This window comes from Calidris pugnax, unplaced genomic scaffold (genome assembly GCF_001431845.1).
Source record: "Calidris pugnax isolate Ruff unplaced genomic scaffold, ASM143184v1 scaffold38, whole genome shotgun sequence".
Classification (NCBI taxonomy): Eukaryota; Metazoa; Chordata; class Aves; order Charadriiformes; family Scolopacidae; genus Calidris; species Calidris pugnax.
In genome coordinates this window covers 13,676,766-13,692,361 of record NW_015090995.1, presented here as the reverse complement: position 1 = coordinate 13,692,361, position 15,596 = coordinate 13,676,766, and the positions used below count along the sequence as shown (strand labels likewise).

At 43.1% G+C, this 15,596-nt stretch overlaps 1 protein-coding gene across 2 annotated transcripts in view; it reads left to right on the top strand.

Moving 5' to 3' along the window:
• The first annotated feature begins 15,309 nt into the window (after window positions 1-15,309).
• RPS6KA6 (ribosomal protein S6 kinase, 90kDa, polypeptide 6) overlaps window positions 15,310-15,596 on the top strand; it is a 37,869-nt gene continuing 37,582 nt past the window's right edge. For both annotated transcript variants that reach the window (XM_014955158.1, XM_014955156.1), the window contains exon 1: window positions 15,310-15,565. In XM_014955158.1, the coding sequence (XP_014810644.1) occupies window positions 15,485-15,565 (81 nt within the window). In that variant the 5' untranslated portion in view covers window positions 15,310-15,484. The remainder of the gene's footprint in view (window positions 15,566-15,596) is intronic.

Sequence of the window (15,596 nt, the reverse complement as noted above, 5' to 3'; positions counted from 1 at the left end):
CCTATTTACTTGAGGTTTGTTTTATTTTAGTGGAAAAGAAAGGAGGAGGAAAGGAGAGGCTCTGTTATGCCTGATTTTAAAATTTTCAGACTTTATTTAATATTTCATCTGATTTTTTGGGGTATTTCTCTCTTTTGCTGGAAGTCTGGAATAATAATTGATTGCATGACATTTTTCACTAAAAAAAAGCTGATTTGAAATTGTTTTGAAAGAAAAATTCTCACTATCCCCAATCTTCCCACAACGGTCTCCTCCTCCTTTCTGTTTAATGTGAATTTTCAATTAATGGTCCATTACCTCTTTCTTCAGAAGGGTTTTGGGGACAGCTGACCTCCTGCTGTGGTGACGGTGGAAAGGATCACGGACTGACACTTGCTTGAACCAGCCCTGCCTCTCGGTCTGGAAAGCTTTAAAAAGAAGATGGCAGTGTGAGTACTTGGTGTGATGCAGCTGTCTCATCTGCCCGCTCCCCAGGGGTCCAGCCTGGCCGGGCGAATGCTGGAGCTGCCTGTAAAGCCCCGTCTCGCACAACGGCATCACCCGTTTTCTGGAGGGACACGCTGGATCCCACCTGTCGTGTCCATGTGAACCAAACAGAAGGTGATCTTTCTCCCAGCTCTGCCGGTTCCTTGCTTCTCCCATGTCCCTTAATTAAATAATTACCCAGCAAATCCCTCCCATGTGCTCTACACATCATGCTGAGGGCATGCATTTGCTGTTTGCTTGGTGTGTGTGTGTTTTCCTGCCTCCGTCCCTGCAGTGGCCGGGCTGTGCAGCCCCCAGCAGCCCCTCACCACTTGATGTGTCTCAGCTCTCTCTGCCAGGCAGGGCCACCCTGTGCCCCTCGAAACCACAAACACAAATCCCTGCAGTGGGAAAGGGTCAGAGCATTAACCCAAGAGGGAGATAGGGAAGGGGAGCCTGGGGGAGACACCCTCCCAAAACAGCTTCTAAATTTCAAATAAGAGGATGTTTTCTTTTCTCCTTAAGCCAAGATTGCTGCCGAATAGCTGAAACCCTATTTAAACACCTTCTTGCCGGTTCAAGGCTTACGATCGAGCAGCCTAGAAGACAGCAGGGGGTGGTAGCCCCGAATCCTGTGGACTTTTCTCATCTTCCCAGGTGACCACTTCCTTCACAAAACCAAGGCTGTGGCTGTGTAATCGGTGCTTCCTTCCCCTCATTACTTAACAGGTGATGCTGGTGTGAGGCTAACACACAGGTTCTTCCCCACCAGCATCTGTTCTCCCTCTGGCTGATGTTGGTTTTCCAGGTAGCCCCAGGTGCAGATGAGCTACCAGCCCTGTGCCTAGAGCAGTGTCTGCTCCCTGGGCTCCCTCCTGGGGAGAGCAGAGGGGATGGGAGCAAGGCCAGTGGGGAAAAAGGTAGTGAAGGCTAAAAGAAAAGGGAATATAGATTGAACGAGGGAAAGAAAGCAGAAATGGAACAAAGTGTTAGAGGTGAGAAAGCTGGTGAGAGGAGGTGAAGATCAAGGGCAGGGGAGAAGAACAAAAACCTCACAGAAGCACTTGGAGCAGAGGGGAATCTGATGTGAATTAAAAAGAAGACAAACAGCAAGGATGCCCTCATCAAAGATGAATGGAGCCTGTAGCAGGAGAGCAGCAATCACACCAGCAGGCCACATCTCAGGATGGCCAAGTGGCTGACATGGCACCCAAGAGCAGATGTTGACCGTCTAACACTGGGACAGAGCGCTGTGCTTCACAGGGAGCCCTGAGGGAGACTGCAGGTTGGTCCCCCGGTGTCGAATATTCTGTTAATACTTTCACTCTGTAATAGTTACAAAACCATCGCAACCAAAATCCCTTAGATCATATTTCCAATAATAGTAAGTAAATGGCTCACTGTGATCTGAACTATAAACAGATTTTACGAATTCTGCCAGAAATTTAATATTGAATTATTTCTTTATGCCCACATATCTTTCCTGGTTTTCTTAATTCTGCCAAATATTTAGCTCAGCAATCTCTTCTCTCAGCAACCCACACTCTCCTAGCTACATAGTCATTTTTGGACCATTATTTAAAATTTCAGCATTTTCACAGAGCTGGCCAAAGAAGCAAAACTGATCAGAGAGGACCAAAACAATTGAACTTGTTCAGCTCTTGTTTGTGGATGAGGTTATTCGCCCCTCACACAAAACCTGGACTGCCTGGCAGCAGGGTTTGAACCCACCCAGGGAAACTGAGTGAGCCTGGGCCCTCCTGTTCCTGCCTGGCACAGACCCCTGGCACAGGGTCCTTCTTTTAACCTTGGTGGGCAAAATCCTCTCTGGGTCTTTGTCGCCTTCTTGTTGAGCTCAGTGCCCCTAGGACAGGATGGACACATTTTTTGCATGCCCTGTGATCACACTTCAGAATATATGGTTTTCTGAGTTTCACCGCTTTAAAATGTCCATTTATCTAAAATTCTGAGTGCTTGGCTGAAAATGTCATTTCTTGTTGCCACCGGTGGGTTATGAGCTCACTCAACACCTGCTATGATCTATTTCCTCCTCGAGAAACAGGATGAACATACGACTTAATTTTCAGAGTATGTGTTACTTATTGTCTGAATGACACACAGAAAAAACTGTGAGAAAATAAGCCTTGCTCAACAATCGCCTGATAAAAACCCCCAATTTTGTGTGAATATTTGTAATGAACAGCCATATCGCCTTTCTATATTATGTTTCAATTATTTATCCTCCCTTTAAATCAATAGCTGAGGAAGCTATCTAAGATAACAAATACTAAATCATTCCCTGTAGCTGCTTGCTCAGGCATCCTGCCGTAGCAGGGCGGGGGAGCGGCTGGGGCTGATGGAGCCATTCCCACAGCGTGCTCCCACCCGGGATGGGGACAGGGACGGGGACAGGGACGGGGACGGGGACGGGCAGCATTGCCGACTGCTCGCTGCTCCCACGCTGAAGCGATGTGTTGATTCACTCTGTAATTGATTTGGGCAACTCGAGGCAATTGGTTTCCAAGATACCACATCCTTCAGATATTTAAAAAATCATAGCTCTGGCAGCATATTATATTTAAATGTCGATGTATAATGTGTGTATATATATACACACACTCATAGGTCTCTGTGTGAATTGAAAATGTATGGATGGGCAGGGAAGCGTGTGTAGCTGATGCACCTCACCCGAGGAGGCTGCTGGCAGCTGGTTTGGTGGGTGGCCCCTCTCTGAGTCACCGCACAGTCAGTATCTCAGCACGGCCTTAGAGGTTCCCCTTGGCTCTGCTGCCCTGGGGTTTTCAGTATAGCTCAAATCAACATCCTGACCGTGTGCAGTTATTAAAGAATGATTTCAGGTTTTTCTTAAAAATCCAGGGCACTGACCAGTTCCCGCTCGGCAAGGCACGTTTTGTTGGCTCTTTCTGTGGTTCCTCACCATCGCCTCCCAACCTCCGCGTTACTGAGTGGCTGCCATGTTTCACATAGGGATCGCTGCCTTTCGGCGGTGAACACTTGGTGTCCTATATAAAGGAAATTCCTAAAGGAGAGAGAGGAAACTGCTGTGATCTCCCTCTGGCTTCCCAACAAAAAAAAATGTTTAAATATTGGTTAGATTGGTTTAATATTATGAGCCCCCAGAGCTGCACAAACACCTTTGTGAGCTCTGTTTTTCATTGCATGAAAAGAAAACTCGTGTATGTAGAGGAAGGTGGGGAAGCTCTGAGCAGGCAGGAGCAGAGGGATACCCTGGAAAGGGGAAGGGGATGGGGACACATGGGTGACCCCATCTTGGACTGGCTCTGCAGGTGACAGCACTGAGCAGGAACAAGGGGAAGCGTTCCCAAACTCCCTGCTTTGGGCTTCTAGAGCAAGAGCATATTCAAATCCTGAGGTCTGGCATGAGCCAAACTTAGGCAATGCAGAGTTTTGCCTTGTTTTGAGGTCAAGACAAGGTGTTAAGAATGGAGATAAAACAAAGGCTTGGATTCCTGTCCTCCCAGGTTTGTGCTCATCATGAGTTGGATTTGACTTTAAATTCTGGATCTGATATCACCCAAATCCTCATTTCATCCCTCTCTTGGGCATAGAATCAGAAACAGGGTTGGAGAAGTCACCTGAAGATAAGCCTGTCATCTGGGACTGCACTGACTGGGTTTGGCCCGGGCTCAGAAGGAACAGACTCCTGGGTACCACCCCTGGTGCGGGCTGTGTGCTGCACGCCGCCTTGACGATGCTGCCTGTAGGTGTATCAGTGGGATGAAATGACGGTTGATTTTTGGCTCAATAAGGAAAAAATCAAACCCAACCTTTTTTTTGTTTGGTTATATCCTCACTATAAGCTACATATTGTGGATTTTTTCATTGAAACATTTTAGGATTGTATTACATGCGCACAAAATAATAATTTGTATTAAAAGCAGTATAACAATTATAGGCAGGAGTTCAAATACAATCCATTAGAAAATCTCCTGCTCAAGAGGTTTTAAAGGTTGTTTTTACCCTTGTCTAGTAGTGACAGTGGGTTCAACTCATGCCCTGAAATAACCTGAGCTACTCCAGCTTTCTCTAGCCAAGATCTGACCCAATAACTTGAATTTACATTTTTTCAGTGACTCCTTCAACTGCTCAGTTATTTAAAATATACCCACAGGCTTATAAATGTTTATTTCTTACTTGTAGTAAAAGGAGGGATAGTAGCCCAAAGGCGATCTTGCAAGAACCGTGGGGCAGCAGTGGAGCTGGTGTTGTGTGGTGCTAGTGGGAAGCGATGCTGACCATTTCCAACTCCAACCCTGGCTGAAGCTGACCTTGCTCAGATGCTGCTTCTGAGAGATTTCTGGATGTGCTGCACCAGGATTACGATAACCCATGTGTAAGACTGGAGCTCCCCAAGGATTTTGAATCTCTCTGGAAATCTGAAGGACGATGCAAAAAGGTTTTCGCAGCTCTCTGTGAAATGGATGCCAGCTGAAAGATGGACAGGCTGGAGGCAAAACAGCCGGTTCTGTAGCACTCAATGTGCTTAATAATTTTCAGCAGATTCAAGAAGAAATTAATACACCAACTGAGAAGCATTGGACTCCTAGGGAAATAAAACAGAAGGAAGATGTTTTTACATAAAGAGTGGGATGAGGATAAAAACACAGAAGGGCTTAGGGCTGCATTAGGGCTGATCAACCTACTTGTCATTTGGGGGGTTAAGGACCCCTGTAAAAGCTCAAACCGTGATTTCCTGCTCAAACACACTTTGAGAGAAGAGGGACTGAGGTCCTTGGGGTGTGTGTCGATAGAAAATAACTCAGTACGTGTGAATATTTCAATACAGTTGAAATGAAAATGCATTAGCAGCTGTTTTGGCAGGTGCTTTTCAAAATGAACCACCAACTCCTGCAGATTAATCACCCACTTTTGAGGCTGGGCTCTGCTAAAGAGCTGTTTGGTTGTGCTCAGCAGCCATGGTGTTTTCTAGGTGAGCTTTCTGGTTTTTCCTATTGTATAGAAAATAATGAAATGTGTCACTTTGACATCCAGTACATTAAAAAAGCACTCCCAGAGTCTCAAAACAGCTTTGGAAGAAGCCAGAGCTGCAGGGTTGAAGTTAAACAAACAAGGAGACAAACACGGAATGACAATTTTCATGTCCCCTGAGCTCTCCGCAGCTATCCGTGGGTTAAGCAGATCTATCAGTGGGACATAAGGGCAGTCGGAAGGAAATGCTGAGCACTCAGTGCAATGTTTTAGGGAGGAAAAATCTTTTACAAAGAAAATACTTATGGCAAAATGTTCCCCTGTATAGAAAAATGAGCTGTTGAGCCCATTGAAATCGTATCTAACTTTGTAACGGGACTTGGGCACTCCAGGATTCTTGTGCTGGTTCTGCGCTCAGGAAAGCATCACCTTGCTCATAATGCCACCTCTCAATATTAAATGGGTACATGGTTTATTTGTAGCTGTTAATGCAGATAGAATCCTCTCTGAGTGAAAACATCTTCCATCTAGTAAGCTAAATAAGCAATATTAATAGCTGGAAGTAAAATCTCTGTGAAAACAAAAAATACTTTATAATTGTCTTATAAAAACCGCATTAAGCAATGAGGACTTTGTCATAACAGAAGAAATATCTTACCTTCTTAATAATTGTGCTTAATCACCCATTGTTTGGTGATTCAATATTTAGAAGGGTGTTTTGATTTAAATTTTTAAGACTTCTTGGAGTTCATGAGCTTTAGAAAAGCATCATTGGAAGACAGTTGTGGCACTAAAATACACAATTTAGCACTATATCTGAAGCTGCAGAGCAGCTCACCCAGCCACATGCTGCCCAAAGCCCTCACTGCTGAACTCAGTGACAATTTTAACTTTTGTTTACAAGGCTGACTTCTCTCTTCGAGTTGATATGAACTTCAGCCCTTTATCATCTGCCTCTGTTTATGTGCATTTATACATTCTTTAAAATTTTCAAATTAATATTTCAATGTGAATATTTAAAGTATTTTAATTCTGACTATCTCTTTCAATGGTTTCTGTAATTACAAGGTACGTCATTCATTTTAGATTTAAATATGCTTCCTTCCCACACAAACCCAGCATTATTTCTTTTTTTCTTTATTTTACTGTTAGCATAATTTAAAAGTGAGTCTTATTAATTTTTTATATTAAGAAATTAGATCTTCCTCTTTTTAAGAGGCCTACCCTGGTGCTTTCTGCTGTCCTTCCAAAGATGGTACTAGATGATGTTAGTTGCAGGAAAAAATACCAAGGGCTCCTCCTCCTCCTTTTATGAGATAAAGGTTGATGCTCAGAATTACATGTTTTAGAAAAACCACAGTGTTTAATAAAAGTAGAATGTTATTTCCCCAGCCATAAGATACACTGGTGGTTCTAAACTCCTGAGTACTCAGCATCCATCCATTTACAGATGGGGTCAGGGTCAGCTGAGCCACGTTTGAAGCTCCAAAGAGGGGAGGGCACAAAGCCAGCCCTCAGGCACTTTACAGGGGTGCGGCAGAGTCTTACGCTGAGGGGGTTATTGGTGCAAGAAAGTCATTTCATTACCTATTACCTACACGGCTAGAATAGGAGCAAGCCTGTTTATGAAGTTACCCAGACTTTAAAGAGAAACAGCACTGCCAGGTCATTGCTATAGAATTGCATTTGGGTGCAGCCTCTGCCATTTCCCCTTCCCCATGCAGAGTGCCCGGGTGACAGCAGCGCTTCAGCAGTGAGGCTCTAGACATGGCTCCTTCTTGCTGTATTCTTTAAAGTCTTGTCCTATCAGCTCTAGGACTCAGTTCTAATTTGCTTAAATTCATTGAAACACCACTAACTGATGGAAATGTTGTAAACTTATACCAGGCTGGAGCTGACCTTTTGTAGCTTCATTAGGGTTTTCAAGATACCCCCTACTAGCATTATTCTTCCTGTTAACAGAAGATTATTTATTGTTTACTCTGTAGCAGTCTGCTGATGTTCTGGTTTGCTGGGGAATAGCCATTCTTTAAAAGTCTGACCTCATTCTATTAGATGCTTCCTCCGCTGAGTGCTCTCATTTCTCACTGAAGCCAATACACAACATTTACTAAAAAAGCCTCCCATTAAAGGCGGTGAGAATCTGCCTCTCAGATGGTGTGGACTGTATTTTTTCCTTATCATTAAGAAGTCTGTTCGTCTGTCATTTTTTACTGCTTTCATCTGTTCTGCCATGGCTACTGATCGATGCCTGTGACAGCTCATCATTAAAAGGAGAAGCAGCTCTTTCAGTGTCGAAGTCAACTTGTTGAAAACTCTTCATAATCGCTTGTCCGCATAGATTTATGGCAAATGAGAAAATATTACAAAGAACTGGGAACGGTCGCAAGTAATGTCCTTTCTTAACTTAGCATTCGGCTGCTCTGTGCCCACTGTTTTTTTTAGAGCAGTAGAAGAAACAAGATAATGAAATGAACGGCGAAACATTTTGTGGCATTTCCCTCTATGAAAGATACTGTTTAAAGATAAATTGTCAGTGTAATTGCTGCTTCAGATTTGTCCTGGGAAAGCACAATGTGACCGGGATAAATAGTCTCGACTTCGCTGGCAGTGCTGGGTTATCAGATAGCATTGACAGGACCGAGCAGTTAACTCCTGCAGAGTAGCAGTTAAATTAGAAAGAGAAGTAATGAGCAGTTTGGAGTTACGGGAGGTAGACATTCTGTGTTTAATACACACATATAACATGAGAGAGTAACGTGAGCCACAGGCACGCTTCAAAGTCCAACTCGCATTTTCCCTTAGTCTTTTAAACAAACCAGTATGTGACTGTAAAGGTTCCTCAGCCTGACATCCAGCCTGGTATAGAGTTTCAAGTAAGTTCTAGTCACTTACCTGCTCATCTGCATATAATACTGTTATTTGTCTAATTGTTTCTATTCTTATATGTTTGGTATGTAAAAATGCAGTAAAGCCATTATGCAGGAAAAGAACAGGAAAGTAGTTGAGATGATTATTCTGTTATCAGTCATGACTAAGATGAAGAGAGATACACTAGCAAGACATTGTTCCTAAAATAGATATCTGGCAAACAAGAAATGTCAGTCAAATGAGGTTTAAATTAAATTCCTGATAGCAATTACTTACAGAATGATCATTCTCCCATTGAAATTATTATTAATATTGTCACCATTTTTAATGGAAAAAGAAGCTGGGCTTCAGATACTGGTTCTGAGATCTATTACAAAACATCCTCAGCTTTTACCATGTACTTACATCCTGCTGAACCCAAAGTCACCCTCCTGCAAGACAGATACTGGGCTGACTGGTGCCTTTAAGCAAGACTCCTGGCACAGGACAGTATGAAAATGAATTAAACTGAGAAATGGGCACTTGCAGGAAGTATTGAATGGCTACAAACAAGTGACCTCACTGGGAGGAGAACTGATGAAGTGAAGAAATGTGATGTGCATTCCAAATAAAGAACTGATGAGTCAAGTTGTGCCCCAACTGGAACAGAAGCAAAGTCAAGATGGCTTGAAAATAACCTTGATAACAGTGGAGAACTAGCAATCAGTTCCAGTTATGCTGACCCCCAGAAGCTACAAGAACAGCAGTGGGTTGGGAAGGTACGCTGGTTTCCCTTCCTCTGGGAGTGGAGATTCTTTAAGTACTACTGCTACAGCAATTATCTGAAGACCTAAACTAATATTACTGAAGCGGTATTCAGTGACTTACTCTCTGTTCCCAGTAATGGATCTATTACTCATGCAGTCAAGTCCTTTTGTTCCAAAATAAGGAGAAAACAATTTCTAAATAAATTATTTTAAATCAGTATCTTTATACTGCAAGACACAAACAGCTGCTGATGATTTTTTTTCTGACAGATACTAAGTCCCTATTTCATCTTGTATGTTGAGACATTTTTCTAAGCGTGGCTCAGTAAGAAGTTAATTATAATCTTCCAAAATGGGAAGAATTTTCACCTGAGATGATTAGGATACTGTTTGAGGCATGATATGTGGGCTCCTAGCTAAACTTAGGATCTGGCAACATATTTGGCTCTGAACCATTTCAGAAGTAACACCCTCTGCTGTCACAAAAACTTTCCTGAAGATTGAGATCATGATGATTTTAGATGTAATCAATTCCTTAAGTATTCATCATTGTTGATACATTTGCATATTGGAACATCCTAATGGTTTATTCTGTGCTCTGAAGCAAAATTCACTGTGAATTCAAGTTGAATTTTTCAGGCTTGACTTCAGCTTCAAGGATTAAGCAGGTTTGAAGATAAATAATGAAGCTGGTTTTGGAAAATACCAAAGTACATGAGATTTGGTTAAAAAAACAGAAAGGATCAATTGTTTGTGGTAGATTTACCATCTGTTGTTGTATGCACACTGCTGCAGTGACTTCTTTCAGTATTTAATTACTTTTTCTGACCTGCATTTGGCTCAGCTAATCTTGGGAGTTTATACAAGAACTATAGTTGCTTAAGTTTTCTTCTGTAGTCTTTGGAAAGGACTGAATTACCAAGAAAATTCTTGTTGATGAGTATTTAGAATGAGGTTTGATAAAGCTGGGCCTTTGGGTTTTTCCATGTCAGTCATTATGCAGAGGCTGGGGTACATTTGTGGTTCTCTGCTGGGCTTTTCTAAGCACAGACTCCAAAACTATACACAAAGCCCCAGTAGCTGTCTCCACATTGCTGCTCCTGTATGTTCCTTACTCGATCACTGCTGGTGCGTCCAGTCCTTGCTGCAGGCCTGTAATTTACCTTGAGTCGCTTGTCATTTCCCAAAGGACTTAGATAGCTAATGACTGCTCATTACTTTCCTTTCTCTTTGTAATTTGTGCATGTTATTGGTAGTTATTTTATATTTGCTTCCAAATGACTAGTGAAAATATCTACAGAGAGAGACCGGAATCTCCCCACCCTTCATTTACAACTGACTAAACAGCCCAGGGATCTTCAGCCTGGGAAACAGAGCAGAGCAGAGCATCGTATGGTAGAACGGTAGAGGTGGAATAAAATCACAAACGATGTGGAGAGGGTGATTAATCAGTCTTCCTTACAATGTAAGGCTAGAGAGCACCAGGTGAAACTAAGTAGTAGACTCAGAGTGAGACACTTTTGACGTAAGGAACAGTTGTGGCACTTGTGAGAATTTACAGTTGCTGAAAATTTAGACACTCAAGAAGGCTTGGGCAAATTGAAGGAAAAAATATCCATCAAGACTATTTCGTGCAAGATACTGCCCCTGACTCATGAAACCTGTATTGCTGGAGGCTGAAAACAAATTCTGGAGGAGTATTCTTAGCTACCATGTATCCTGTTTGTATTTTTCATCTGGTAAGCATTGGAGACAGAATACTGGATCTTTAATTTGACTGTATGTAGCTTTTCATTTGACCACATAGAATTTCTGAGATGTGTCAGTTGGCTGGTTTGCAGTATTCACTCAATTTTGGTGGGAAAAATATTGTAGAACATTTTAACTCAAAATGCATTTTGAAATCAAAAACGACACTAAAAAGTTCTAAGTGAAAAAGATTTAGATAAGCATCAAAAAATCTAGCGCTTTTCTGCAGTTTTCATTCACTGCTTAATGCAGTATAATCAGCACAGATAAATTCATTGCATTCTCCATATGGCTGAGATCTTTCTTTAGCTCATTGTGGACAATGTGGCAAAATGTCCTGCTCAGTTTGTCCTGTGGTCATAAAATAGGCCAAAAGAAGAGTGTTCGCTTTGACGGTGAGAGTGAAATAATGAGTATTGAGGATCTTTTTTAAGGTGTTGACCTAGGAGCATTGTCTGCAATTGGCTTCCTTTTTTATCTGTGAAATATTTTTTTATAATCTGAGATTTTTAAAAAACTTGCTACAAAAGTACAACAGATGTAGATGGAAAAATACAATCATAAAGCTGAGGCATTCAGTACGGGCCTCTTCACTTGTGCTTCATACGTTTAGCATAACTGTAACTGAGTATTAAAGTGATTCTTGTTGTTTCCTCAAATGAGTGACTTCTCTTGCCTCTGTAGGGTAGGGCAAAGTATACAATAGATTGTTTAACAACATCAAACTGTTTACACTATATTTTATACCACATGTATATGCAGGATGGGATATGGACTCTCGTTTCTATTTTATATTCAGACTAAGATAGCATTGACTAAAGGTTTTGTCGTGGTACTCTTCCATAATTCAATCCAAATATACACAGATCTGTTCTTCCTCTGGTCAAATTCTGGTCTAGACACGGGCATACAACTATACATTTTCAAAGCATCAGGACAGTTTTTTTTCTTTCTCATATGAGAACAAGTTGTGCTAACAGAGGCCTGCTTTGTACCCACGTAAATTCATACACACAATAGGATAGAGTTGTGCTGTTCTGTCTGTGCAAGTGTTGTTAAGTCGTATTGTACAAAAGATTAAAGGTGAAATGATGATGAACTTGAATAAACTTGCCCTGAGAAATTAAACGTATCCCCCCAAAAAATCATGTTTACAATCAACACTGAAGTTCACAGTCTGCCTCGAATTGAATCTACTAAACTTAAATTTGTACCCGTTCCCTTTCAGGGGTTTTACCATCACAGGAAAAGCAATAAAAATGTCAGTCTTGGCTTGGGTAGCTTCCTCAAACTTTGCTTTTTGTATAGTTTCCTTCCTGGGATCTTGCTGAACTAGATACTATTCACATATTCCTATATTCACACTGTTTTTTCTGCTTTGCTTTCCAGGGTGGAGCTGCGCTGTACTTGCCATGGTTAGCATGGTTTGGATTCCAGTATCATTAGCTGGGGGGGAGGAGGGGAACCAAAGACTCTGGCCTGATGATAATATTCTTATTTTTCCTTTCTCAAAAAATGTTCTGGGTGAATGAACAAAAAGTTTGCAGGACTCTCCTGAAATAAACTTGTTAAGGGACAAAGTCGATAGAAATTGACAGAAAAGTTAATACAGAACACAGCTCCGTGTCACGCCTCTCTCAGAAATGTCCTGCTAGGAATGATATGCAGGAAATCTGCAGGGATTTTTTTACCTCATAAATAATCTGTTGCTCGTACTTTCAAGTGTATGACTGATACTTTCAGGGAAATTGAATGAGCAAACTAAGCAAGGATATTGTCAGTTGGCTGCAGCCCTGAGGTCTATAAAAGGGACAACTGAGTGGTTGGAGTTCACACTATTGACACTGAACAAGCTGAATTTTGGCTGCAGATCCCATTTATTATTATTATTATTGTAATTCCTTTCCTATTAGGCTCAGTAAAAGAGCATTGTCAGCAACTTTGCCACGTCATAGAATTAATTTTAAAGTGAATAAATATTTAGAAACTGGTTACTTTGAAACCTTCATCTAATAAAAGCACTTAACAGAGGAAAAAGTGGTTGTAATATCATGCTGATCATGGAACGACCTGCTGAGGAACATAACAGGCAGAACCTGCTGAACAAATTAAGGTGCAGGAATGTAAAAAATATTCAGCTGAAAGCTGCGCCTCAAATGAGATGTGATACCCTCATCTGAAAACTGCACACCAAATGAGATCTGATATCCATACAGTCATGGACGTCGGCTAGATTAAATGTTCCAGAAAAACATACCAAAAATATCAAATATATAATATTTAAATATTCATTTGAAACCCAAGACATGTGGCCTTGGTCTTCCTAAATTAATAGTTGTAATTATATTCTTGATGCTTTATTTTTTTATGAAGGACCATTAGGGGGGATATCTTCCAAAGTTTTAAATTTAAGTGACATATTGCCTTTTTATTTACCTTTTGCTTCTTTGGTTGTGAGATCTACAGATCTACATATATCATAATTTCCCTTTTATAGTCTTTGACATGAATAACAATCCTAACTTACTTGATTATTGCTTTTCTCCATACTTTTCAAACATTATAGTGTTAAGACTTCGGGGATGCAAAACACTTGTTTGCAATCTCTTGTTGTTTGAGGCAATAAGAAAAGCCAGATATGGGGAAACAGCATCAGCAACACAAGTTTTAGACACAAGTTCTTTCTGAGCACTCAAGCACATTCCAAAAGTCACTTCTCACTTGATTTCCTTTATATTTAAATTAACATCTGCCTCCTAGCACTACTCAAGTACAACACATTTAATCTCTCAGAAAGATTTGGCCATTTGGCTTCTTGTTGGATGCACAGAGGTTGTATGAACAGAGGCACAGGGGGACGCAGCTGTGTGTGAACCAAAGGCCCATGAAGGTCTTGTCCCTTCATCTCCAGTCACTTAATTGCTCTAAAAGCTCCATGTTCACACATTCCTACTGTAACAAAAATGTCTACAAGTGACCTAGCCTAAACAGTTGTATATTTCAAATGTAAATTCTCTTTAGATAGTAAGTACTGGTAACTTTGGTGCTACATTTTCTCGCATACTTTTTATTTTCCGAAGGATGAACATTCCTGGTACACAGTCCCCCTTTCAGTCCAAAACATTTGTCTTCCACAGTTGAGTTACAGACCTTTAAAAATAGGTTTGCAATGGAAATGCTGACATGCCAGCTGGCTGTTGCTGCAATGACACATTCACAATAGGCAACGCTCCTCAGCAGGCTCAGCGACAGGAACCAGTAATGGTTAGCTTTGTCAAACACGTCGCTCTAATTTAATCAAGGACTACAGCAGCACAGCATCTTGCACTATGTACTTGTTTGTACAATGATTGACTTCCAAGTTAAAAAAAATCTGCACAGGAGAGCATTCTGGACTATGGAGTTTACCAGCTTGTTCCCTCGGTCGTGCTAATTTCATCAAAATTGTTTGGCAATTAAGAATTGTTTGATACTTCCTTTGCTACCTTTATGTAAAGGGCAGGGCTTACTAATAAGTCATGCAGAGTGCTTAAATACAAACGTAGTGACATTGAGGCAGTTTTCTATCCTTAAAAATACGTATTTTTGGCAGTGTCATCTAGTATTTTCCAGCTCCTAAAAACAGTGATGGAGAAATATTATTTTTTCATCCACTTTTTCATCCAGGCAGTTTTCTATCCTTAAAAATACGTATTTTTGGCAGTGTCATCTAGTATTTTCCAGCTCCTAAAAACAGTGATGGAGAAATATTATTTTTTCATCCACGGCCTTTTTTTTTCTACCCCCTCAGGTTTGTAAATGCTGTCGCGTTACTCTCTGAACACACACCTGGGCACAAAGGTGTCTGTCCCCTGGGTGTTCGTGGCCGGGGCGAAGCGGGCTGCTGGGCTCTCCCGCAGACCCGCACACCGCTTACTGGCACCTCGCGCCTCACCAAGAACCAGGCTGTGGTTCTCCCACATTCCAGCCGCCCGTGCTTTGAATCCTGCCACCTTTAGACGTGGAAAACCAAAATAAACTTGGTGGTTTTTACCCTGTCACTTCATGGGGCAGGAGAGCCAACCTCCGAGGTGTCGCCTTCCCACGCAGGGGCCGCTCCTGAGCCGGGCCCACCAGCGTTCCTGAGGGGAACTCACCGCGCCCAAGGCAGGGGCCGGGCCGCGTTCCCTGCGGGCCGAGGGGTCTCACCGCCCTCACACGATCGCTTTTCTTCCCCCTTTTGTTCCGATTCGAACGCCCCCCGTGGCCCTCCCTCAGTGTCCCCTCGGGTGGCGCTGGTCCTTACTGCCCTCCACCGCGGCCCCTCAGGCGGGAGGGCACCGCCGCCCGCCGTCCCGCCCCATCCCCTCAGCGAGGCGCCGCGCGCCCCAGGGAGCGTTAACGGCGCCACCGCGTCACATTGCGTCACCGCCCCCCCGCCCCATGCAGGGGATTCTCCGGCCCGCCCTGACGTCACCCCCACGCCGCGCAGGCCCCGCCCCCGCCGGCCGCCATGTTGGGGGGTGTGCGCGGGGGAGCGCAGAGCCGAGCCGCTCCCGCCGGCCGGCAGCAGCAGCAGTAGCCCCAGCGTCGCCGCCGCCGCTCGATGGGCGGGAGGAGGGAGTCCGCCGCGGCTGCCCGTCGCCTCTGAGCCGGGGAATGCGCGGCGGCTGCCCGGCGAGGAGGAGGAGAAGAGCCGGGACATGGTGCCGTTCGCTCCGCTGGAGGAGGCGGAGGAGCCGGAGCCCTGCCACAAAATGGAGCTGTACGTGAGCGGCGGCGAGGTCAGTGTGGGGCCGGGGCGGGCGGGGCTCC